Source organism: Prionailurus viverrinus, chromosome X (assembly GCF_022837055.1).
Source record: "Prionailurus viverrinus isolate Anna chromosome X, UM_Priviv_1.0, whole genome shotgun sequence".
NCBI lineage: Eukaryota > Metazoa > Chordata > Mammalia > Carnivora > Felidae > Prionailurus > Prionailurus viverrinus.
In genome coordinates this window covers 4,195,833-4,223,139 of record NC_062579.1, presented here as the reverse complement: position 1 = coordinate 4,223,139, position 27,307 = coordinate 4,195,833, and the positions used below count along the sequence as shown (strand labels likewise).

The 27,307-nt window shown below is 47.1% G+C and overlaps 1 protein-coding gene across 5 annotated transcripts in view; it reads left to right on the top strand.

Moving 5' to 3' along the window:
- Window positions 1-24,011, top strand: part of MID1 (midline 1) — a 550,482-nt gene extending 526,471 nt beyond the window's left edge. For all 5 annotated transcript variants that reach the window (XM_047843917.1, XM_047843915.1, XM_047843918.1 and 2 more), the window contains 4 exons: window positions 1,282-1,425; window positions 10,317-10,478; window positions 15,121-15,328; window positions 20,107-24,011. In XM_047843917.1, coding sequence (XP_047699873.1) covers window positions 1,282-1,425; window positions 10,317-10,478; window positions 15,121-15,328; window positions 20,107-20,455 — 863 coding nt within the window. In that variant the 3' untranslated portion in view covers window positions 20,456-24,011. The remainder of the gene's footprint in view (window positions 1-1,281; window positions 1,426-10,316; window positions 10,479-15,120; window positions 15,329-20,106) is intronic.
- Window positions 24,012-27,307: the final 3,296 nt, after the last annotated feature.

The window sequence follows — 27,307 nt, the reverse complement described above, 5'->3', positions numbered from 1 at the left end:
TTGGCCCAGAGCCATAGTTTGCCAACCCCTGCTCTAAAAGATTATTGCCGGTGCAAAGCACTCACTGCCTAGTCTTTTTCTTGCTCACAAACTCTTCTCATAAAACCAGGTACTGAAATCAAGCCGGTAGGTTTTAAATCAACTTAAAATAATTATTTTGGTAGGATTTAGACTTCTCTGCTCCAGACTGTGTTCAAGACATAAAATAGCAGCCTTCTCCAGTGTTTTCTTCGGGGAAGGAAAATGTACTTCTTAGATATGATCGATTGTTCATCATGTCCTTCTTAATTTGAAATATCACCTATAAATTAAAAACCGAGGAGAAAATAGGGCCACACTAATAAGGGTTTTTTTTTATAAGGCATCGAAACATCTAATGAAAGGGGCACCTGGGTGGCTCAGTCGGTTAAGTGTCCGACTCTTGATTTCGGCTCGGGTCATGATGTCACGGTTCGTGAGTTCGAGCCCCGAGTCAGGCTCCGCACTGACAGTGCGGTCAGTGCGGAGCCTGCTTGGGATTCTCTCTCTCTGCCCTCCCCCCGTTCACACACACGCACTCGCTTGCTCTCTCTGTCTCTGTCTCTGTCTCTCTCTCTCAAAAATAAATAAATTTTAAAAAAAACATCTAATGAAAGAAAATTTTCAAACAATTACTCGGTAGGTTTGTTATGGCATAACGAACATCAGTATTTTTCCAATTGGTTTCATAAAATACGTGGCCTCACATACCTCAGGGGTTGGCAAACTTTGGCTCTCAGGCCAAATCTAGCACCCACCTGGTTTTGTAACTAAAGTTCTCCTGGCACCTGGCCATGTCTGTTTGAGTCTGAATTGTCTGTGGCTGTTTTTGTAGTGCAGAGGCAGAGGTGAGTAGTTGTGACAGAGACCATATAGCTTTAAAGCCTAAAACGTTTACCATCTGGCCCTTTACTGAAAAAGTTTGCCATCCCCCCCATACGGATGAAATCCCAAAAGTTCATCTCGTTTACTTTCTGCCGAACATGTTTTCTTGCATGGACAAGAGTATTAGTTGCTTAGTCTCCTCAACGTGCTTTCACGATAGAGACAAGTCCCTCCCGGAGGGCCGAAGTCACGCTACCTGTTAGAAATCACAGCGATCACCAGCCAACCAAATGTGCTTTGGATTGGGGCCACCGTCTCTAGGACGGCGGTCCTGATGGACCTGTCCAGAAAGGCCTGCTTTGACTGTCACGCATCTCCTCTGCAACGTGTCCCAGAGGTGCCTGCTTCGTTGCTGATGAGCATTCTTGATCCCCACAGCTCCCAACCCTCCCACAATTAGAGAAGAGCTCTGCACAGCTTCCTATGACACCATCACCGTTCACTGGACGTCCGATGATGAATTCAGTGTGGTCTCCTATGAGCTCCAATACACCATATTCACCGGGCAAGCCAATGTCGTGAGTGAGTATTGCGCACCCTATCGGTCTCTCTGTTTGGTGACTGTTTCCGGATAGATTGCGTTTCTAAATTTAAGCATCAGGGGAAGACAAGGGAGGAAAGAATCCACGGTATTTATTGGCTGCCTTTCCTAACCAAGAAGATGATGGCGTTCGCTCGTGCTCTACGAGCAAAACTAGCTGGCCAAATAGCGACGGAAATTAATGATCTCTAGCAAACCACATGGATGAATCTTACAAACATGTGAGAGAAAGAAGCAGGAAACCAAAGCATACGCACAGTACGAGTCCATTTGTACGTTCATAACTTAAAGATAAAAGGAAACTCTTTTGCTTAGAGATGCATACGATCGTGTAACAGCTAGAGATAAAAGCGGGGTGGCTACTTTCTGGGTGGGAGTCACATGGTTTAGTCATTGTATCATACATTTAGTTTTATGTACTTTTTCGAGTGTTGTTTCACAATGTAAAAAAAAAAAAAAAAAAAGAATGTAATAAAATGGAGAGGCAAGCAATGTTAGTAACTGGCCCCACCTGGGAAGAATTTCAGCCCTTCCTTGAAACACGGAGAGGCCCCTCTCTCCCTGGGGCCCGTGAGATATTTGGCATCAGAGACAATGTGATGATCTCACATCGCCCCAGTTGCTGGCCGGAGAGGTGATCACAAAGGAATCTCTCCTCCCCACCGCCGCAGCTGTTTCAATTGAGTTGAGCAAATGGAAAAGGACCAGAGGAAGTGACTTTTCAGGGGAGCAAGTTTGAAGCCTCTTCAGCAAATTAAAATAGAGCATGTCAAAGTAGAATAGAATAGAATAGAATAGAATAGAATAGAATAGAAGCCACTTTTCAACAAAGAAGTGTTTTGAAAAATTCAGTATCAACTTAATGTGCTGTTATTATGTAAACCTCTTCTCGGCTTCGCCACGCTGTTCTTTCCTCGCACGTGTAATTCTGACACAGTTCTGAGACTGTGTGATGCTTAACAAAGAAATCAGGTGTAGGATTAATTAAAAGAGTGATGGGCGAAGAGCCCTGCTTCTGAGTAACTGAAGGTCACTGGCTCATGCCAACAAATGGACCGCCCAGCTTCCTTAGCGCCTCGTTTCCCAGCCTTCCCTCCTCACCCCTCGGACCCTCCCCTCCCTAATTGGCCTGCCTTGGAAGCTTTATTAAAATCTTACCATTTTCCAAGAACGTGTAAGGGGGAAAACCGTGAAACGTCGAGAACAGCTTTGGCCAGCCGCCCGAGCAGGGGGGGAAACAGAGGGCAGAAGCGACAGGTGTAACAAAAACGTCTTGGGGGAGATGATGGCCTAAGTCTCGGAAGAGAGTGGGTATGTATCAGAGCGGTAAGGGGACGCCAGGCAGCCACCTGATCAGGCGCAAACCTGTAGAGACCTAGAATGGCCAGGCGTTTTCGGAGACACCGCCTACGAAAGCCTGGCTGGAGAATTGAGTGAGGAGGGGGAGACGGGGAGACGTGAAGACGGGGAAGTAGAACCAGGACTCAAACCCGAGTAGGTCTGGTTCCGGAAAGCACGTGTCCTTAATCATCAGTCTCTAAATCCTAACCCGCAGTAAAGACCCGGCCACAGCGTGTTGGATTTTCCCCCTGTGGGCTTGGGCGTCACGCGGAGCCGCACTGCCATCTGATCGGTTGGAAGCCGTGTCGGGCAGTGCTGGGGACGAGGGAGTGGGACAGGGCAACACTAGAAGCAGAGACGTGAACCGGGAGGCCCGTAGTAATTCACGGAGGCACAGCTGGCCAGGACCCGCCAAGGGCACTAGCGCCGCAGAAGGCGAGGGCAGGAGAAGATGATTCCAGAAAGACTTCACCTCTCACCCGTATCCCCGGGGAACACCGTTACTATCTTCAGCTATTTGGAGTGCTTTTGGGGGCACATCTGAGAGGCACGGGGGTATCAGGATTTTCGATTCGTCTGGTTTCGCTCCCCAGCCCCAGCCCTACATGCCCCCCACAAATCATGAAGCAACGCTGATTCCCTAAAATCTTTCTCTTTTTTTATTTAAAAAAAAATTGTTTTTCACGTTTATTTATTTTTTGAGAGACAGAGACAAAGCATGAGCTGGGGAGGGGACAGAGAGAGAGAGAGAGGGAGCCACAGAATCCGACGCAGGCTCCAGGCTCTGAGCTGTCAGCACAGAGCCCGACGTGGGGCTCGAACTCATGAACCACGAGATCATGACCTGAAGTCAGATGCTTAACCGACTGAGCCACTCAGGCGCCCCTAAAATCTTTCTTTTTAGTGAGCAATGCACGAACACTGTATAATAATGTATAAAATGTATCTAGTGAAAATTGGATGCTTTTCAATACGCCAGCCACCTCAGTTCCAAAGTTACCCGCTGTGGGGCCCCTGGGTGGCTCCTTCGATTGAGCATCTGACTCGTAATTTCGGCTCGGGTCATGATCTCGTGGTTCGTGAGTTCGAGCCCCATGTGAGGTCCTGCGCTGACAGCGGGAGCCTGCTTGGGATTCTCTCTCTCTCCCTCTCTTCCCCTCCCCTGCTCACATGCTCTCCCTCTCTCTCTCTCTCAAAATAAACTTTAAAAAAAGAAAAATATTAAGAAAAAAAAAACAAAGTTACCCACTACATCAATTCTATTTCACATGCATCTTTCCTGGGACGGTCTGTTAATAGATGGGCGTGCGTATACATTCACAGTCACAGAGAAATACCTTTTTAGGGGCGCACAAGGTAACATGCCATACACGGCTCCTTACCTTGCTTTTTTCACCCAGAATTTTCTCCCTTTTGATGAACTCAGGGACAACGGATTAGGGACCTTAAGTACGTTTGCAGACTCCCTTTACCTTTGCCATATAATATAACACCAGGAGCGTTAACGATGATAACGGTGGTAAGGCTTTTGTCCTTTGCCATATTCTCTTGGTTAAAAGCAGCTCACAGGTGTTGCTCACACTCAAGGAGAAAGAAATGCACAAAATCATGAACAGTAGAGTGAGAACCACGGCGGCTACCCAAGTTATGTCTTTCCTGAGGTGTCTTGAATCAAATGATTATGAGCGTTTGGACAGTACATAGCGCCTTGGCCTGGACTGGCGGGCCTTTGCATCAGTTGGCTTCTGCTGAACAGCCAGCAACCGCAGAAGCTAGGTGGCGGATGACAATCCACACGCATTGCTTGTGTGTCCGGAATCCGGTGGGAGTCCGCTAGAAGGTCCCGCTGACCTCGGTGAGGCTCCGTCCTGGTCCGGCTGCTCGGCCGGGGCACACAGCGCCCTCCCACAGTCCCGCTCAGGCGCCTTCTCCTCCCTCCATCCCCAGAATGAAAAGAAGAGATCTGTTGCTTGAAACTTAGGGCTTCTCAGGTGGCTAAGCTGTGACTAACTTGGCTTCCGTGCTGTCGGCATGAAAAATAAAACCCCAACAAGACATATAAGTGGAATAGAGGAGCGAAGGCCATGCCCATGGAAATCCAGTGGCAACAGCACTCCTGAATCCATAGCTTTATGCTTGGTGATTCCAGGGAAGGTGTTTTGTTCCCCAAGAGCAGCGGCCACAAGAAAATACGTGGCAATGACTTCACGAAGATGACCGACCTTGCTTATTTAACGCACAGGTGCCAAAAAGGCCATTCTCCCAGGACGGATGGAAAGCAGGGACACTGTAGGTGCTCGTCTAATGGGGGTACACTCATCCGTTTGTTAGTCTCGAGAGTTATTTGTCCCTTGAGTGTCCATTGAGCCGGTATAGTGAAGCCCTGAGGCCTACAGGATCAAGTTGTAACAAGAAAAGAATAAACTTAGATAAATAGGCAATTGAGGGGCCCCCGGGTGGCTCAGCCGCTTGAGCGACCAGCCGTGGCTCAGGTCACGATCTCACTGCTCCTGGGTTCGAGCCCCACGTCAAGCTTTGCTCTGACAGCGTAGAGCCTGCTTCAGATTCTCTGTCTCCCTCTCTCTCTCTGCCCCTCCCCTGCTGGCGTTCTCTCTCTCTCTCTCTCTCTCTCTCAAAAGTAAACATTAAAAAATATTTTAAAAAGGCAAGTGAGATGCAAAGATCTTCAAATTATTTTCTTCTTAACTATTATACGTATTTGTAGTGACTGAGAGAGACCTGGATTTGAATCCCAACTTTGGGCCACACTAGCTCCATCATTTGGGGGCAAATCGTCTAACGTCCTCTGAATCTGTTTCCTCATCTGTAAGAAGAGGTAATGTTTTACCTTCACATGGTTGAGATAACAAAAGTGTAGGTCTTAGCCCCGCATTTGCCACAGTGTTGGCACATAAATATTCAAAGTTCTTATTCGTACGAAAATATAGACTACAGTCGCCCGTCATTGCATTTAAAAAAAAAAAAGCTGATATTTTGGGGGTGCCTGCGTGGCTCAGTGGGTTAAGTGACCTACTCCGGCTCAGGTCGCGATCTCGCGGTTTGTGAGTTGGAGCCCCGCGTTGGGCTCTGTGCTGACAGCTCGGAGCCTGGAGCCTGCTTCGGATTCTGTGTCTCCCTCTCTATCTCTTTCTGCCCCTCCCTGCTGGCACCCTGTTTCTCTCTGTCTCTCAAAAACAAATAGATGTTAAAAACAGAAACCAAAGAACCTTTAAAAACAATAAAAAGCTAGTATTTTTGGTCATATGGTAAATGTCTGTCATGACATTTGGATTGTCTACGCGATAGCATTTTGCACAATCGTCACGTGAAAGCCCTTCCCTGAATATTGTTTGTCCATCTGTCCTACCATTTGGAGGAATATCCCTTGCAGATGTCACATTGAATGACAAGATCTAACAATAAAACTCTACGGAAAATTCGAAGGCATTATACTCCCAAGCTGGTCCTGGCTCCTTGTGCGGCTAGGTCACCGGTGCCTTCACTTGTCAGAATAAATCCTAGTTAATTGCCCACAACTGACTTTGGTGAAGGAGAATTAGATAAGATCTGTGCAGCTTTTAATCTTATAAAAAGGCTCTCCCTAATCAAATTCATATATTCAAATGCAAAATTAATGACGCTATTAATTTTTTATCACGCATTTTTATTAACAGACTTGCGACTGCAGATGTTAATGAATTGCTTATTGATAAGTAGATATGTGTTTAATTTTGCCACGTTTTTCATGTTTTCTTCCAGAACTTCTTCCAATGCACCATTTGCAATCTTAAATGGGGCCTTTTCCCAGCAGCCTATTTTTATCACTAGCCAAAGTCACAAGATGCATTTCTCCAAGTGTTCATGGCAAAGCAGTTATCTGTATTTAATTAATTTTAGTCATTTTGAAAACATTCGTGAAAGTTATTAAACAGATAGAGAAGGAGGAAAAGAATGTGCACTTCTGTCCAATCTGTGAAAAGAAACAAAGGATTTTAGCAGCCGGTGCACAGCCTCTCGGAAGGGTGTCCGTGTTGCATCATGTTTTATACATAATGTTTTACTGCGAGATGACAGTTGCTATACAAGGCTCTGAAATCCCAAATGTAATTAGGATCTTGTCATGAGCGGCATTATGTAGGGAAATGCTTCTGACCCGTTGTGAATGAGAACAAAATGTATAAAATTGAAAAACTCAATTAAGTTTCATTATGAACTAATTATCTTCCAAGTTCCATTGTTGTTTTAATACTTCAAGCTGAATTAGAGAAGGTGAACGGTGGCATACCCTCGAAGACGATTGAAAACGAATTTGGAGACGAGGGAAGCTTCTGTCGGGATGGTTGCATGGGTGTCTCATAAAGAGGTGAAGAAAACCCGGTCGACGGTCCCGACACGGTGGGCTATCGGGGCAGAGAGGTCTGGCACAAGACCGACACTAGCCACGCAATGGCTTTGTACTCTGAGGCACCCACCCCCTTACCCCAGCCCCCAAAAGAAAGCGGTCGGTGTTGCTTTCTTGGCATTTTTAATCAACTCCTCGGTTATTGCCCCTGCAATAATAATAACACAGAGGTAAGCCTAAACAGGACTAGTGAGTGTTCACGAAAGCAGATTGTCCCAGCGCAAAGCCATCCAGTCAAACTTTACTGCGCCGTAGACATCTTGTTCTTTTAATAGTCAAGGAGAAAAATTAGTGACCTCTTCAAAATAATCAGGATGGTCAGGGTCCCTTTCCTGTTCGGGAAAGCGTTCTGAAACATTAAATCTTTGTTGGGTTAAGACTCTGGATTATAGGCCAAGTTGCTGTCTGCTTTAGGATGTTGTTGAAAGCGTTCCCCCACCACATGAGGCCCAGCTTTTCGGTTGTACAGTGATGTAAAGTTTATTGAAACGTTTTTACTGTAACGTAGGCAATTAAACGGGACCGGTGTAAACGCAGTGACATTGATAGGATTCTCATTTGATCCTCCCGAATGCTGCTATTGTTATCGCTCGTGCTTGACTGCTGTTGACAAAGGTCTAGGCATATGAGTAGATTATCCCAGGCAATAGAAAAGCTCGTTGTTTTTGTTTTATTGCTATTGTAAGATTATTATTAAATGTCTAGAGTGAGTTAGACAGGCTCGGGGCCCAGAGCTCAGCGTTCAAAATGGCCCTTCTTTGGTTGGATCGAAATCTCTCATTTGGCCGTGCCGCTACCCAGAAGCATTGAGTTTCTTGCAGCTACATTCAAGGAAAAAGTAAGGTGAGAAAGTATCAAAAAAGATACGTAGTAAGGAGAGTCCCATGTCGCTGAACCACTTATGCGTGTTTTCCTGGGTCTAAGAGTCAGGGGGAAATTGGGGGGAGGAGTGGGGTGGATGGTTGTTAGTTGCCGTGTCTCCGACACCCACTCAACCCGTTCTGTGAGTTTCCCGTTGTTCCCTTGTTTTTCGCTGGCTTTATCAAGTCTGGCAGTCCTCCTGGTGAAATGTTCGCAGGTGGGGATGAAAAGAGGTGACAGAAAACTCACAGGGCCATGTATATATCTATGACTCACTGAAGTGTGTCTAAAGATACTATGCACCTAAGGTACAAATCATATGAGGTGAATTTTCACACTTGACAAAATACTTTCAGGGTTCCTTCCAACTGTGAGACTACCAGGAACGCTTGAGCTCCAGAGTTTGAGCTCCAGAGTTGGAGAAAGCATTTAGTAGGATTCAAAGACAGATGTCATGGGGCTGTGAATACCTTGGAATGCTATGCAAATATTTGTGGGTTGGTATGGAAATGCACATGTGACTTTTCTTTCTTTAGAAATGTTTTATTAGATTCTCAAAGAGGTGAGACCAAAGAAAGATTAAGGGACTGCTTCTTGGGATTATGGTAAGGTATAAATTGCCTCAAGATCAAAAGAACGAACCCTTTGACTTGCAAATCCACTGAAAGGGAAAGAGTGGGGGGAGTTGGGAGCCCCTCAGGAAGTGGAGGGGCCCAGCCCTCTACCAAGAAATGGTGAAGGAAATTCACCAGAGCCAGGAAACTTCATGACAGCCAGTCGCGGGGTGGGGGTGGGGGGGGGGGGGGGGCTGGGAAAATGTTCTCTTAGAGTGGATGGAGATTGATGGGTGGAGAGAGGAGAGTTGGGCCCAATACCAAAGAGATGTTTTCAGCATCAGCCAGCTGCAAAACAAAACGGGCTTCCTTTTCCCTCCATGTTCTTCCAAGCATCATAAATCCTCAGCCTGCCCCCCAACCCACATCCTGCAGAATGCAGCCGGAACTCTACCCTGAAACCAGCCGTGCCAGGGAATGCAGCTGGTCACAACTCCCCGTTCCTGCTCTTCTCAGAGCCGCACTGGGCCCTCAGCTGCCTGCTTCGGGGTTCTCGTAGGGAGCCCTCGTAGGCTCCTGACTTGGTTAATTACGGCCACACTAAGTCTGCAACGCAAACAGCCCCGATGATCATTTTCCTAGCTCCCCTGTCAGCAGCTGGGCCAGGCCCTGCTGGCCTCCCTCCGGCACCGGCTGCCTGTAGAGCTGTGACCTAGATCTCTCCTCCTGCTGCGATGAGCAGGCTATCTGGGGAATGTTCTCCCCGTGGCAAAGGCAGAGGCACAAGGGCTCAACACAAAGTCTCAAGGCCCTGTAATGCCTGCCCTTGCAGCCAATCACACGGCCACATCGAAGGCCGTGTCGTAGGGCGATATATCCCATCTGGGGAGCGAGCCAGTGCGAAGTCACTTAGGCCTGGATCCGGGGCAGGGTGAGGAATTAGAGGCAAAAATGCCATCTACTACGTGTACATTAGCACGGTCAGCTTCTCATCCGTGATTCAGGTCTCTTCTCACTTTCCTGAGTGTCACGATTGACGAGGTGCAAATTTTAAGGGTTACCGTAACGAGAGTGTGGGGTGAGGGTGCAGAGAGCGGACCCGGCGGGAACCCGCCGCTTTCTTTACATCACCACGGCCCCTAACAACACGTCGCACACACACACGTGCACAAGACACCAGACAGAAGTGCCTTTGCTGCTCTTGACGCTGAACGGAATTTGTGTTATAATAATTTTTTTTATTTTTATTATTTTTATTTTTTTTTATGTTTATTTATTTTTGAGACAGAGAGAGACAGAGCATGAACGGGGGAGGGGCAGAGAGAGAGGGGGACACAGAATCCGAAGCAGGCTCCAGGCTCTGAGCCGTCGGCCCAGAGCCCGACGCGGGGCTCGAACCCACGGACCGCGAGATCGTGACCTGAGCTGAAGTCAGACGCTTAACCGACTGAGCCACCCAGGCGCCCTGCAAGATAATAGTTGTAATTGGTTTTTCCATTTAGAGCACACAATAGGAATATATAATAACAAATACAGGTTGATCACCTACCGTAGGCAGGAGACTGAGCATTGGAACATACTAGGGGTCTCTCAGAAGTGGCCAAGCACCCCACTTGTGGTTCACGTAACCCCCGATTACACAGACTCGGAGTCGCGCAGACGTCGCCCCACGCTTGCGCCAAAGCACCGCACCGTGTTCTGCTCGGTTTTGCAGGTCTGTGTAACTCTGCCGACAGCTGGATGATCGTGCCCAACATCAAGCAGAACCACTACACCGTTCACGGTCTGCAGAGCGGCACCAAGTACATCTTCATCGTCAAGGCCATCAACCAGGCGGGCAGCCGCAGCAGCGAGCCTGGGAAGTTGAAGACAAACAGTAAGTGTCGCCTCCCTCCTGCTCTCCTCTCAGCTGCCTCGGTCCCCCCTTTCTGTTCCTTTTCTCTGCCTCGGGCATTGCCGACGGCCTCAAGAAGCAAGTCAAGAGGGGCGCCTGGGTGGCGCAGTCGGTTAAGCGTCCGACTTCAGCCAGGTCACGATCTCGCGGTCCGTGAGTTCGAGCCCCGCGTCGGGCTCTGGGCTGATGGCTCGGAGCCTGGAGCCTGTTTCCGATTCTGTGTCTCCCTCTCTCTCTGCCCCTCCCCCGTTCATGCTCTGTCTCTCTCTGTCCCAAAAATAAATAAACGTTGAAAAAAAAAAATTAAAAAAAAAAAAAAAAGAAGCAAGTCAAGAGCTAACGGGTTCCAAAACTGACTCGACCCTTAAGGGCTGTGAGTCCATCCACCTCTCTGCTCTTCAGACTGCTCATTTTTTAAAAAAAAAAACTTTCGTTTTAATGTTTATTTATGTTTGAGAGCGACAGAGACAGAGCGCAAGTGGGGGTCGGGCGGAGAGAGGGGGAGACACAGAATCCGAAGCGGGCTCCAGGCTCCGAGCTGTCCGCCCAGAGCCCGACGCGGGGCTCGAACCCACGAACTGTGAACTCATGACCTGAGCCGAAGCCGGACGCTCAACCGACTGAGCCGCCCAGGCGCCCCTGTAGTATTGCTTTCCATAGCAGAAGAGCACATGAACAGCTCTTTCTTCAGGAATTCTTTATTTTACTCCAGATATCTGTCTAGCTAGGTCTGTGATTCTTAGACGCGATTCTGCCCACCCCAGGGATATTGAACAATGTCCGGAGACATTTTGGGTTGTTACAACTGAGGCGGATGCTACTGATATCTAGTCGTTAGAGGCCGGGGCTGATGCGAAACATCCCACACCACACAGGACACAACAAAGAGAGATCTGGTCGATACATGTGTCTGGTAACACCGTCGTCTCCCTCTCTGTCTCTGCCCACATGTGTTTTGTTTTATCCTCTCTTTTCTCTTGACTATTTTTGATCTAGAAATATGTTCCGTAACATGGGCTTTCTTTGCCCGGGACCTCCCGAGAGAAAGCAAATTGGAGCGTGTCGGGACGGCACCGTGTTATAAGGTTCTCAGCTGGTCAACAGAATAGTTAACTGCTTTTCAAGAGGAACCCTCACTTAACCCAAGGCCTTGATCTCAGTGGTCAAATACATCTATTTTCCTCCAGACATAGGTGTTTAAGACACATGCTCTTAAACACTGGGCTCCCTTCTCCTCTCAGTGTTTCTGCTGGTAAAGGAGGAGATGTTTTTAGAGATTAATTAGGGGGAAAAAATGAGTAAATACATACACCGAGGTTAATTCTGTATCTTGGAGACATCCTGCTTGTGCTCCATCAGATTTAAATATTAAATGTGAAAGATAATGGATTCATTTCATGTAGACTATAGATAATGTCCATCTTCTGTTTCTAGACATGCAGTCATTGAACAGATGTTATCAAGTTATACGCGAGGAGTTGGCAGACATTTTCTACAATGTGCCAAATAGTAAATATCTGGGGCTGCGCGGGTCAGATGGTCTCCGTCACCATCCGCTCATATCCAGCTCTGCCGTCGTAGTGCAAAAGCAGCCACAGATTACACATAAATGAATGGGCGTGACTCTGTTTCAATAAAACTTTATTGACAGACACAGGCAGTGTGCTGGATTTGGCCTGCAGGCTGTGGTTTGCCCAACTCCTGTGTGTGCAAATATTACAGTGAATTGAATTCTTTAGTAAAGTAAGTGATTAATTTGTTCCTTGCACTGATGTGTCCTCACGAAGGCAGAAGCCTCTGACTTGGACAGAGCAGGCGAGGGTTTGTGTGAGAAACACAGCTGAGGCACGGGTGGAATTTGCTCACTGAGGGGGCAGGGGTTGGGCCTGACCTCAGCTGGCGTGATCCCGCTCCGTGCATGTGTAGGCGAGGGTGTGAGCCGAGACGAGACAGGACACGTCTCACCATTATGAGGCCAATCTTTCTTTTTTTTTTTTTTTTAATGTTTGTTTATTTTTTAGAGGGGGGGGGGCAGAGACAGAGGGAGACACAGAATCCGAAGCAGGCTCCAGGTTCCGAGCTGTCGGCACAGAGCCCGATGCGGGGCTCGAGCTTGTGAACCGCGGGATCGTGACCTGAGCTGAAGTCGGACGCTTAACCCACTGAGCCACCCAGGCGCCCCATGAGGCCAGTCTCTCTGATGGCTATAACATTCTGATATTTCTCACTGGAAGAAGGGCCCTCATTTTCCGTGATGGCGGCCTTTTTGACGTTAGCGAGAATTTTTGCATACATTCCGTCTTCCACCTTTAAAAGTTGAAATATTTGAAGCAAAACTATCTTCATGCTCTTCTTGCCTTAGTTCATACTTTATCCCTAATAGTTGCTGATGTGATCACTCCTGAGGGCATATTTATTTCACAGGACGAGCTGAAATGTAAATGACACAGGTGATCCAATAGGTCTCACAGCCTCTGAGAATGTCCGTGCCCTGATCAACACTTGAAGATCTTCTCAGCTCTCCCTTTAACCTTTTCTGTGATGTGGACAGCAATCTAAATCGGGTCAGCAGACTACATCCCAGACAACAGCCAAATTTGGCTGTCTATTTTTTTTGTTTGTTTGTTTTTTAATTTTTTTTTTCAACGTTTATTTATTTTTGGGACAGAGAGAGACAGAGCATGAACGGGGAGGGGCAGAGAGAGAGGGAGACACAGAATCGCAAACAGGCTCCAGGCTCCGAGCCATCAGCCCAGAGCCCGACGCGGGGCTCGAACTCACGGACCGCGAGATCGTGACCTGGCTGAAGTCGGACGCTTCACCGACTGCGCCACCCAGGCGCCCCATGGCTGTCTGTTTTTATAAATAAAGTTTTATTGGCACACGACCCACGCCCGCCCTTTTACCTCTTGTCTCTGGCTGCTTTTGTGCCGCAATAGCATTGTTGAGCGGCCACAGAAGAGACCACATGGCCAGCCGAGCTAAAAATACCTATCCGGCCTCTTACCAGAAAGATGTGCTGGCCCTGATCTAAAAGGATTTTAGAGGTGCCGGCGTCATGTTTGTATCCGAGTGGCGACTGGAAATCCTCTGGCCTCCCCGCACGTGACGTAACACGCCTTCCCCCAGGCTCTCGGTGTCAGTTTCTCAGCGGCATCATGTATCGCCACAGCCAACTTCCCAAACTTTTCCACTGGCTGTCTCCCAGCGGGCCTACCAACCGCACCAGTGGCTGTGGAGTTTGGGCATCATGGTATTTGCGTCCTCTCGTACCTCGTTTCCCAGCTTTAGAAGCTGGTACCCTATGTAGTGTTGGGTGGCAGGCGGTCCTCCAAAGCAGTGTTAAATCCCAAGGAGTAAAGCAGTTAAATCCCAAGGAGTAAAGCAGGCGGTCCTCCAAAGCAGTGTTAAATCCCAAGGCTATGACGAGATGTTCAGGTGGGACTGCCAAGATTTTCTAATGGTTCAGTCTCCAAAACACAAATGTGAATAATGAAATAGAGAGGTAGGGAGGACCTTATTTAATGTCTATTTTTTATTTCATATTTATTTGATTATGTATACACACACGCACACACACACACACACACACAACTCAGGAGTAGAAAACCCAGGTGTTATGATCACATTTTTTTCCCTGACCTTGTTGTGGGTTGAAAAATACACATTTTTTTTCTTGTTAAAGTTTATTTATTTACTTTTGAGAGAGAGAGAGAGAGCACAAGCAGGGGAGAGACAGAGAGAGGAGACACAGAATCCGAAGCAGGCTCCAGGCTCCGAGCTGTCAACAGAGAGCCCGACACGGGGCTCGATCTCACAAACTGAGATCATGACCTGAGCCGAAGTCGGATGCTTAACCAACTGAGCCACCCAGGCGCCCCCGAAATACACATCTCTGTAGCCATTCTGAGCTCACGGGAACAATGGTTAATTTTCAACAATTTCAGAATAACGTAAAGCCTATAGAATATTCGATCTGCCAAAATCTGCAATCTTGATTTCTTTGGTTTCTTGTCTGAAGTCTGCTGAGCATGAGCCACATTTTAAGCTGGACTGAATATGGGAATGGTTGAAAATGAAGTCTTCATTTTCTCCTTCCTTTTGGGACACTGTTTGGCCAGTACGTACCTGTGCTGCTTGGGTCCATCTGGGACCCCTGAAGATAGCTGTGGTTGAGCCCTGCCCATGGTACTGTTGAGTCCCTAGGTGTAACAGCTCTGGATCCCTGTCTCGGAACTGACGGACAGGGAGTCCACGAAGGCAGGGACGTGTTCATCTCCACTATATTACTGTGCTTTTTAAATCTGATTCTGAAAGGGGTGCCTGGGTGGCTCAGTCGGTGGAGCGTCCGACTTCGGCTCAGGTCATGATCTCGCGGTCCGTGAGTTCGAGCCCCACATCGGGCTCTGTGCTGATGGCTCAGAGCCTGGAGCCTGTTTCAGATTCTGTGTCTCCCTCTCTCTCTCTCTGACCCTCCCCCGTGCATGCTCTGTCTCTCTCTGTCTCAAAAATAAATAAACGTTTAAAAAAAATGTAAATCTGATTCTGAAAAGACATTCTTGGTCGTGTCAAAATAAACAGTCCTTTTCTTCTTCCTCTTTGTGTTTCGTAAACTCGTTCCCAGGCCAACCATTTAAACTGGACCCCAAATCTGCACATCGGAAGCTGAAGGTGTCCCACGATAACTTGACAGTAGAACGTGATGAGTCATCATCCAAAAAGAGTCACACGCCTGAACGCTTCACCAGCCAAGGGAGCTATGGTGTCGCTGGAAACGTGTTCATTGATAGCGGTCGGCATTACTGGGAGGTGGTCATAAGTGGAAGCACATGGTAGGCAATTCTATCTATCGTCCCCCCGTTATACAAAAGGCACGTCTTAGGCTGTGCTGTGTCGGAGCATTCATCCATACCAGAGCCCATCTTGAAGAATAATAGGTAGAAAAGCCTTTTTAGTCCGTTGTTGCTATGGTAATGCTGCATAACCAGCGCCCCGAAACTCAGTGGCTTCAAAATGATCGTTTTGTTAATCGCTCACCACCCACCCACATCCATGGGTTAGCTGTCAAGACCAATCTCAGCCGGGCTTTGCTTTAAGCTGCAGGTTGGATCTAGGTCCATTCTTTGTGTCTATTCATCCTCTTTGGACGCGAGGGACACCCGGGCCATGTCTTTCTCAAGGAGCCTCTGCTTACGTCACCGTCTGCTGACTTCTGATTGGCCAAAGCCAGTCACAGAGCCACACCCAAAGCCAGTGGTCTAGGGAAGTATATTCCTCCCATGGAGGTGAGAGGAGGGGGTGAGTATCCGCAAAGCAGTCATCTGATCTACCATTCAGCCAGGAAGAACATTTTTTTTTTAATTTACTCCGAGAATTGCAGCTAAGGTGATCGAGTCCTGTCCCGTGCGAGTCAGCCGACTAGAGCCCTGGGGCCCCGTGCCTGTTTTTGTAAATAAAGTGTAACGGGAACACATCCGTGCCCATTCTTTTCCACATTGTCTGTGGCTGCCTTTGAGCCACACAGCAGAGTCGAGCAGTTGAGATGGAACCCTGTGGTCCACAAAGCCGAAAATACGAACTCGGCGGCCCTTTACCGGAGACGTTAGCTGACTCCTACTCTAAAACACTACTCTTCGACCTTTAAAGAAAACTAATTGCCATCGCCCTGTATGTTTGGTGATTCTGGACTGGGCCGATTACTGTAAATAGCCAGGAGCCGAGAGGGTGAAGCAGTGATCACAGGCTGGAAATCCCTTTGAAAGGTCCGTTAGATCCAGTCAGGGTGCAGTGTCCACGCTGGAATTGGTTAACCTTGCCTAGTTCGTCTCACAAAGCTGACCTTGTCTATTCCACAGCCACAGACTGCCCCCCCCCCCTTACTCTGGCTGGCCGTCTCACAAACACCTGTTCGCTACTGCCCAAAAAGGCAGCTGTTTTATTTTTATTTGGCATATGTGCCAGGCGCTGGTCTAAGCATTCTACGGATGTTAACTCATCCGTTCATCCTAACAACTCAACTCTCCTGTTGTAGCGGGAAAACAGCCACGGACCATATGTCCACGAATGGGTGTGGCAGGGCACAACTAAAACTTCATTTCTCAAAACAAGCAGAGAGCCAGATTTGGCCCATGGGTTGTAGGTTGCTGATCTCTTTCTGCTCTTAACCACCGTGCTTGTGTTTTTGAAACATTATAATCACGCTAGGGCTTACAATGGTATGCTTGACGAGTGAGAGCTTCAACGTTGCTTAAAAAGACACACCTCAAATGGGCATAACCTGCATTGATGAGTATTGTAACGGTGCTATTTTTGAGATAAGGATGCTAAGACACATTGTGTCCGAAGTCCCTTGCAGTGTTGGTACAAGACGACAGAAATCTAAAAAGTGAAATCATAAGCTTGGGTGTCCCCTTTCTCCCCAAAATGGTACCTATATTGGCCAAGCAAGTAGGTTTTCTTCCGTTGTGATCCCCACGATTCTCTTTGCCCCGAACATTTTCCTGTTCCAACATCCTGCCGGAGGATAGAGGACAAACCCTTCCCCCGCAACCTCCCTATTCGGCTCTGGGCCAGATTGGCATTTATAGCCGCAGTGGGGCAAGATAAAAGCCCAAAGGAAAATACAATGAATTTTTGCAGGTGCAAAGGAGCAAACATTTCTAGTTAATTAACGTGCTGTATTAACCTGGGACAGAATCCAGTGTCTAAATAATTACAACCCCATTAATAATTATTTATGATAAATGATACCCGATCATTATGATCTCATTCCCATTGACGAATGGTGCGGGAAATTCCACCAGACCTCTTCAGTTATATAAACACAGATCGGGATTACCTTGAAAACACCCTCCAGATGTCAAAACCAACTCATGAGGGGGGGAAAATTCTAAAATTAATTGCCGCACTTTGGATCATTACAAACTGGATTGTGTCAATTTCAGAAAAAATTCTCATGTAGAAAGTAGTTTAACATTTCCTGGGAGGTGTTAGAGAGGAAGGGGTGACCCGTATGATCAAATGCTTGTGACGCCTTGATTCGCACCAGCTAACGACACGTATATTTTCTCGTGAAATACAGTCCTGACTTTCGGTTAACATGTATGTTATGAGCCCTGCAATGTGAATTCTCCAAGTCTCACTGCGTAACTTAATGGAACATTACCTTCTGCCTGCACCTTTCAAGCTCGATGGAAATACGTACATAGTTTTACAGATTAATGATCATATAATGATATTTTCCTTTGCTTAATGGACTATACACAGAGTTATTTTCTCACTCCCTAATGCTGTTAATGTGCACTTGGTGTTTTATGAAATGGTCTTAACTAAACATGGGTTCGTACATGGATTACTGGGCCAGAAGTCGAGGGGGAAGGGGCGAGATTCTGGATTCTGCTCCTAATTTTCACCTCCGTGTTTTCCCGTTTGCTAAATGAAGTCCGTCATACCTGCCGCGGCTACTTCACGGCGGGTTCAGTTAAGGCTCGGCTGGGAAATAAACGGCAGAGTTCTTTAATAAAACATGAAGGTGGTGACCGGCGACAAGAAGGAAGCAATACAGACATGGCTATTTTGTGATGCAAACGCAGGTTCTGGGTTATCTGAAAAACGGAAACGGCGTCTGCTGGGGCATAGAGAAGGTCTCTGGGGAAAATACTCAAAAACAAAACAAAAACCTTTCCAGCGTGCCTCAGGTAGGTAGGGTTCAGCAGAAAAACAAAAGTCGGTCGAGGAGCCCCACGGAGGAGGGGAGCCAGCGGCTTACCGGAACCCCCCCGGTAAGTTCTGGAGTTTGCCAGAAGCCCCCGCAAACCTCACCTCTGCTGTCTGTTGTCTGGAAAAGGGCATTTCCCCACCTCTTAGAACTTCCAGATCTTCTGCAAAGCCATCACGGTGGCAGGACGTGACCCAGACTCCCACTTGAAAAGGGATTCTGGGAGATACAGTCCCCGGATTCACCCTGAGATGCAGAACAGGATTGGCAAGAAGGAAGAGAGGAGGCCAAGGTGATGGCAGACAGGCTGCTACACTGGCCTTTACTGATTTTCAATTCCATCCTCTTTTTAAATTCAGTGATAGCATGTTACATTCATTGCTTTTTAACACACCACTCTTAAAGTGATGGTATTTGAAATCCAACATGCTACAACATATGAAAAGTTGGGCTCTGAATCACTTATTCTTTCTTAAGAATGATGAGTTTTGCTTATCTTAATGTCTGAAATATTGCAAATGTTAATGGAGGCATACCTCAGCAGGGTAAAAAGAGATTAGGGAGCTTAGAACATTGTAGAAAGAATTCTCAACTTCTTTTGAGCGGTTGAGAGTACATTTATCTATTTGTAAGCTTTATTTTGAGAGAGAGTGAGCACGCAAGAGGGGGAAGGGAGAGGGGAGAGGGAATCCCAAGCAGGTTCCACACTGTCAGCCAAGAGCCCGACTCGGGGCTCAAACTCACAAACCGTGAGATCATGACCCAAGCTGAAATCAAGAGTCGGATGCTTAGCCAACTGAGCCACCCAGGTGCCCCACGAGTATGTTTAGAATAACCAGGATATCTGTCTCTCAAAGACATTCAGAATTGTTTTAAATGTAGTAGGAAATTAATTAGAAGGGCTCTTGGCAATGATGAATCACATCATTTCTGGTGAGGGAAGGTATGGGAGAGTGTTGTTTAAGTTTGGGGCCTTTTGAGTCATCTGAGGTCCAAGTACTGATTCTGATGCTTATTAGTAATGTGTTATTGGGCAAAAAGAATAAAATGGCAGTTACTGAAGATTCCTTGCCAGGCCTCGTGCCCAGGATTTTGCATGTATTCTTTCCTTTACTCCTCAAAATAACCATCCGAGATAGACGCTGTCATTGTCCCTGTGTTAATAGATGAAGAAAATGGCTAGGAGAGGACGAGGAACTTTCCCTGCAAATGAAAATCATTCTCCACACTTGCCTTTTGCAAAGTGTGCTTGAAGTCATGGAAAATGACAGACACGGTGCCGGTTGAAAAATTCAAAGTAGGTCAAAAGGAGAAATCTAGGGTTGTGCCGTCCAGTATGGTAGCCCTGAGCCACATACAGTTATTTGCATAATTTAACTTCATTAAAACTAACTAAATTTAAAGTTTGGTTCCTCAGTCTCAGCAGCCACAGTTCAAGTGCCCAATAGCCACATGTGGCTCGTGGCTACCATACGGAACAGACCAGAACCTTTCGCTCATTGCAGAAAGTTCTATTGGACAGCGCTGGTCTAGAGAATTCACTGTGTGGGTCTTGATGAGTGGAAAGAAAGAAGGAAAAAAGGAAAGGAAGGAAGGAAGGAAGGAAGGAAGGGAAGGGAAGGAAGGAAAGAAAGAAAGGCAGCAAAACACAAAGTTCAAATTCTCATGTAATGTCGGAACTAAAAACAGGAATATGAGTAAATATAGCAGCCCATTTCCACCCACTGTATGTGTGGGAGGGAAGGAGATGAGGAACACCCGTGTCAGGGTCCTTGCCAAGCTTTCACTGAAGAATGAATCTGGTTCTCGTGACCCCGGAAAACCATAGAAGGGATCTAGCGCACCTGTGCCCCACGCCTCACCGTTCTCGCTGTCGCCATTTTGTTTGTGCAGGTATGCCATCGGCCTTGCTTACAAATCGGCCCCAAAGCACGAGTGGATCGGCAAGAACTCTGCTTCCTGGGCGCTGTGTCGCTGTCACAATAACTGGGTGGTGAGACACAACAGCAAGGAAACCCCCATCGAGCCAGCCCCCCATCTCCGGCGCGTCGGCATCCTGCTGGACTATGATAATGGCTCCATCGCTTTCTACGATGCTTTGAACTCCATCCACCTCTACACCTTCGACATCACATTCTCGCAGCCTGTGTGCCCCACCTTCACGCTGTGGAACAAGTGTTTGACCATTATAACTGGCCTTCCGATCCCAGACCATCTGGACTGCACAGAGCAGCTGCCGTGAGCACTGGGCCATGTGGAGCTGATTTCTGGGGGATTAAAAAGGGCCGTGGCCACCATTTCAGGGACCGAGAAAGCACAGGCTTCCAGAGTGTGATTAAATCTCGCCAAAAAGTGTCCAGAAATCGGCTAGGATAGGACTCAAAGTAGGCGATTCTCCCCCTTTGCTGTCTTTTGTATTAAGTACACGCTTTAATAATTTCTTCAATTTTTTTTGTATCTACAGGAAAAATTATAGATTATTTATAAAAGAAACATAACCGGAATTCCAACTCTTAGCAAGTATTTGGTTTTGCACATTAAGAGGCCCAGAAGCGTACGGGCTCTTCACAACAGCCTTCGTCTCGTCACGCTCTGTGGGCTGGAGGAAAAACTCTTGTAGTTTTGTGTGCTTATCCACCTTCTCGCATCCTCATATCTCATACCAATCCCCTTGTAGGTCCTGTCGCCCTGACAGTGCATAATAGAATATGCAAGTATCTTAAAAATAAAACATAGCTTTGAACCTAGTAGGGCAGTAAACGGGCTTTCTTACTGTGGTTTATTTCGAAGTGTTTTAACTGTGATGTCAAAAACGTACTGGCTCAACCGGAACGGAGAGCAAAAGAGAGAATTGAATGAATTGACTCTGGAGCTTGGACTCCACCATGGCCCAGTCTTTAATCACCCTCCAATGGCTGGTGGGGTAATGTTGGAAAGAAAGGTTGTGAAGCCTTTGGCCATGTGTGACCTTACCTTTCCCAGGATTCAGGATTCTGGGAGAACATTAAGAATTGAGATTGCAATTGAGAATAGTCTCTTTGAATCCTACTGATTTTTCAAAACGTCTGAGGCTGATTTGTCTTTGATCAGAAGTAGGGTTCGGTTTCATGACATAAGTCTATTTCGTTCTTCCTTTTAGTAGTGTCTTTAGGCCTGTGACATTACTACATTTAATAGCTGTCCTATCTCCCTCTCCCCCGAATCATTTTTCTTCGCTTGCTGGGGCTGAGGGAATAAACATTTTCTGTTACAAATGGCAGCACCACTCTGGATTGACTTTGCTCTCCAGGACATCAACACATGGCCCTGACTGTCTCTACCACGTCCAAATATAACTCACCCGGAAAACACTTAATATTTATGAGTTGGTAGTGACAAGGGACGTTGCGTAAAGTACTATTTACTGGTACACGTGCCTCGAAAGTTATAAAAAGACTTTTATTAAACACATCTTGAAAGATGTAGAGGACCCTCTGTGTTCTAGTATAGTTTACGATAGAGTTGTGAAACAAAAAAACAAAACAAAAAAACAAAAAACACGCCAAAAAAATCAAACTATTGCCGCGCTGGAACCTGCTAATAGAACCAGCTAATAAGCTGTCAGGTGGGATTCTGGGCATGCTGATCCGGTAAGATGGAACGGTCCATGAAATAAGGCTTTCTTAAGCAGTCCTTGGACCCGGACCAGGAATCTGGCATTGGTTCTATCTTGACGAAGGGCATGATACCTGTAAGTCATTTCATTTGCTAATGTATTGATCTGAACTACTGGGTTGGCCATTTTGACTGAACAGACTGATGAATTTAAGCATTGCTTCTTAGCAATTTCGTTGTTAACCAAATCAACCAATTGCCTCCCTGAAATCCATCCACAGACCCACTGTTTTCAGCATCACGTCATGTGACTGCGAGCCCGGACCCCGTGGGCCACGTCATGGGTGTTTCTGTCCCCTTCACTGGCAGACACTCTCCTTTTTCGTAACAGATAGAGTTTATATATTTACTATATTATTTATACCCAGATGAATATTTTGATAGCTACTTAGGACAATTTCACATCTAACAGATGGACACCTCAATGGAAAAAAATTAATCATTCTCTGGAAACGATGTTTTTGGTTTTTTTTTTACGACCTAAAACAATGTGTATTTGCCTTCCTGGACAAACTGAAAGGGTTGTAATTTTTACATACTGTTTTGGTAGCTGGATAATGGATATTTTAAGGCACTTTGTACACCAACAGGTTTTAAATAAAAGGGTCTAAAACTCAGCATTTACAAGGACGATATTTCCGTGAATATAATGTTTTTCAACGTAAAGAAGTTACTACTCAAATTTTCACCGCAGGCCATTTAGTTTATGTTTTGGCTATTTTTATAAGGATGAGAGGGATTATGTTATAATTTGGTTGTGGAAGTCTCACTCTTTGGTAACTTAAAAACCTTGTGGATAGTAGCAATTACTATTTCCCTGTTGTCCTATTTACAGGAAAATATGTATATGGTGAAAGGCCACAGTGTTTCCTTTCGTTGCCGTAATGATGTAGAAAAGATTTCCATGTGGATTTTTTTTTTGAGAGTCTAAAAAAATATATGCTATAAACATTTGCTGCAGTACAATTCTTTAAGTGGACTGGGGTCACCGTATTTTGTTTTCGAGATCCATAAATTAATACAACCAAATTGATGCGGTGCTGACCAAGGCCGCCAGGTCTGACGTCATGGGTGTGTGAACAGGTGCTGTCACCATCTTGAAATCCTTAATAATTTGTGAATAAGGGGCCTGCATTTGCATTTTGCGCCGGTCCTCCTAACGGAACTCAGGAACATGGTACCTCTCTTCCTGGTGGATACAAATGAAGAAACCTGCGTCCGGTGTCAAACGTGGCTGGCCGTGTCATTCAAGGAGGAATCTAGACGGATTAAGAGGAGAGCGGGCGTGGGTGGAGATTTTCTTTCCAGCTTGAAAAAAACAAAAAAATGACTTCAAAAACTGACTGCAAATATTGACGATGATTTCAGCTGGAGAAGAGGGAACGGCCTGATGACGAACGGGCGGTTCATCACGGTACTGAGATGTTGACCCTGAACTTGCCAAGGAACTGAACCGGCACCGTCCAGCGAGCGTGGGATTCGGCTTCGGCTCCAGGCACGTATGCGGTGCCTGAAGAGACACACGCACGTACGCTCGCCTACGTGTGCTTTTGGTGTTGGGAAGTTGATGATCTGGTCTACCTGTGTGAAATGTTAAGCAGGACGCGGGAGGATGTTTTTGAAATAGTGCTTCTCAGCAAGGGGGCGATTTGGCAATGTCTGGAGTCAGTTTTGGCTACCCCCGCTTGGGAGAGGGCGCTGCTGGCATCTGGAGGGTAGAGACCAGGCATGTCGCTCAGCTTCCCACAGTGCACAGCGCAGCCCCCCACAGCCAAGAACGATCCGGGCAAAACATTCGATGCCTGATCTCTCGAAAAGAAAAGGGGACGCTTCACTGCAAAAGCTTCACTGCCGTGGCTCCTTCGGTTTAAACAATATTTACGAAACCGTTATGAAAATCTGGAATCTGGAAGGCGGTCCAGGCCTGCGCAAACGGGAATCCGGTGACTGGTGTCACAGAGATCTGGATGCGATCTGCTTAGCTTGGAAAGGCAGAGTGGACTCTGTAGGCCTGCTCCTTCACCTGAACGAACCTGGTCCCTGGTACTCGAGTCGCAGTGCCACGCCCTCGGCCCGGACTGTTCTCTCCATTGCTGTTGCTTTCTGGTTCAAAATAAAATCATTTTTGTGGTTCCGAGGCCCTCTGTCTCGCCTGTCTCTGTTGCCTTGTCATCATTTTGTGTGTTCGCATTCGTGGTTTCCACAAACACTCAGCTTCTGCTGGTTTTTTGAACTCCTTCGCGACATACGGTGTCTCCTTTTCCTGCCCGAAACTCTCCCGTCCGGCATCCCACTTCTCTCCGTGCAAAATGCAGTTCCTTTACAAGCCTCAAAATAATGCCTAGGAAATTTCAAAACCACAATAAGATCCATACAGGAGTGGAGATCCAGCGCAAGAAGGCTTGATGTCGAGTCTTAAGTCTATCCCCAACCCCATCCCATGGCCCCGGGACTTGACCTTCTCCCGTTAGAGGTGCAAGCCCTTTCGATGGAAGCCCGGGCTCTGCCGAGTGGTCGTGGGTCCCCGGCCTCAGTGCCACCTGCGAGCTGCTTAGAGATGCCCGTTCTCCAGCCCTACGCCCTGACCTCCTCGGCAGCATCTCCGGGAGTGGGAGCAGCAGTAAGTTCTAACAGGCCTTCCCGGCGATTCTGATGCTGGCCACAGTTTGTGAAGCAAAGCCCCGGAAGGCTTTACCCAGTCCCCTCTCCCGTGTGAAAAATGCGCTTACGACCTGAGGTGTGTTTTCGAGGTAAAGTGCTTCAGAGGCCGTATGATGTAATGCGGTGATTGGTTCTTAACCTGGCCGAGCACGAAACTTGCCTTTTCTTTTTTAGAAATGCTGACTCCTGGATCCCCTTCTGAAACACTGGGGCTGAGAAGGTCAAGAGTATGGCCCAGCACGCTGTCCTTTTGTTTCGAGTGATTCGAAAGTGCTAGACACCTGGGGCGCGGCACCTTTTCTTCTGCCTTTTTTTTCCAGTGTTTATTTATTTTGAGAGAGAGAGCACGGGCAGGGGAGGGGCAGAGAGAGAGGGAGACACAGAATCGGAAGCAGGTTCCGGGGTCTGAGCTGTCAGCGCAGAGCCCGACATGGGGCTCCAACTCACAAAATGTGAAAACGGGACCTGAGCCGAAGTTGGATGCTTAACGGACTGAGCCACCCAGGCGCCCCTCAACACGTTTTCTATGAAAGTCAGATAGTTTTTTTAGGGTTCGCAGGTCATACCTATGTCTGTGGCAACCTCTTAACTCTGCAGCTATAGAGTGAAAGCAGCCATAGAGGATACGTAAATGAATGGGTGAGGCTGGGTTCCAATAAAACTTTACAAAAACAGGCACGGGGCTGCATTTGGCCCATGGTGCAATTTGCCAACCCCGACTATAACGGATATAGTACTTGACTTGTGGCCCGAAGCCCATGGGACATTCTCTATCTTCTCTCTCCCTGAGGGCTCAGCAGCCCCTCAGGGCTCTGGGCCTCTTAGCTCTCAAGTCCCTTCCACCTTTGAATTACATCAATCCTGAAATCACAGAACTCGTGGAGAATTAGTTACCGAGTGCTTAAGACAGGGCCACTCAAAGGTTATTAGAAGAGTCTTTCATTCAACAGAGTAGAGTGGGTCGGGTCTAATGATTAGCGTTGCCTCTTTCATAATTTTGACTCGAATCAGCCCTTCTCACAAGTGACAGGTGTGTAAAATATATTCCCTTTAATAAGAGTTTTGAAGCACATCTAATTTGAACGTTTGAAAATGAACAACCACTGCTGAAATTAATCACCTTTCAAAGTCAACTTGAAGGGCATGCCATATACTCCAGAGAGTAGCCCACATCGCCTTCTTTGGTAAATTATTATTTTTAAAAATACAAGGGCGCCTGGGTGGCTCAGTCGGTTAAGGGTCCGACTCTTGGTTTTGGCTCAGGTCATGATCTCACGGTTTGTGAGTTCGGGCCCCGTGTTGGGCTTTGCGCTCACAGTGTAGAGCCTGCTTGGGACTCTCTGTCTCCCTCTCTCTCAGCCCCTCCCCTACTTGCTCTCTCTCTCTCAAAAAAAAAATATATATATTTATACATATACAATATATATGTATATATATATATATATATATAGACGTACAATATGTTGAAGAAGGTAGTTGCTTGTGATCAGAAGAGGAGCATAGGAAGGGAGAGACGTGGAACTTGCAAAGTCCTTCTCTCTTGAGTAGCATTCTCCCTGGGATGCACATTCAAGAACAAAATTAAAACGGGGTTGAGGCCTTCTGGAAAAGCTTTCTTGCAGCTGTTCTGTCTCAACATGGGCGATTTATGGAGAGGAATTCAAGTCTCCCTTTGGATCTTTTGCAGCCATGTTGTCCGGAGAGAATTACAAAAGCATGACCAAATAGGAAGTATAGCAATTAACAAGCAAATGTGTCATGGCCGAAAACCAATTACCAATTAAGGAGAGACACAGAAAAAAATGATTTAATGAACATTGGTGCTTCCGCACGGTCTATTTATTCTCAAAGCTTAATTTTTGCTTCTGGTCATTAAAAGCTGTTCAATTTCAGTAAAATATTTCAGTTAATAAAGCTTATAACTTCCCCAGTGCTATCTTCCCTCCAGCTTCTACCCTCTCTCGCCTCCTTTTTTGTCCAGCTTCTCAAAGGGAGGTTCAGACGTTCTGCCTCTATGTCGTCACCTCTCATTAAACCCCGCGCCCTCCACCAGGCATTCAGTGCCTTCGCTCTACCATACACGTTTGGCCTCATCTTGACATACGGCAGCTTTTGAGATGTTGACCACTTCTTTCGTAATCCCTCCCTACGCAACGCCATCCACACCCCCTCCTCCTTCACCATTTTGTGCAGGAGCCTCCCAAATTTAAATCTCTACGTCAGATTTCTCCGCCCAGCTCAGCCCCGTACGTCGGCCTGCCTATTTGGTCATCTCCTTTGGATGTCTGAAGGCTACCTCAAACCCCACATGTCCGAAACTGCACGCATGCTCTCTCCCCCCGAACCTTGCCTCGTCCAACCCGTTTCATGAACCCCTAACCACAGGTTCGTGTTTAGAGCCTTCCTCGCCCTCCATGTCCCATCCATCACCAAATCCTGTTGATTTTCTCTCTTGAGTATCTCTTTGACCTACTCTTGTCTCTGCACACAACTTCCAAGTCCCAGCCTCCAGATCTCCCACTCTACAGCTGACCTAACCTGCCATCCACGCCACACCAGCCCCCAGGTGACAGAGCGGCCAAGGTGATCTCAAAATCGGGTCATGTCACACTCACCCCGCATATTCCTTCGGCCTTTCTCACGTCCACTCCGCACCCCTATATGTTGACTTTAAAACTCTCCCTGAAGCTCTTCCACGGTGCCCATACGATTCGCCACGGTCCCTGCGTCTGTCCCCCGCGTCACCTTGGACCACTCTCCACTTACTCCCTGCACTCTG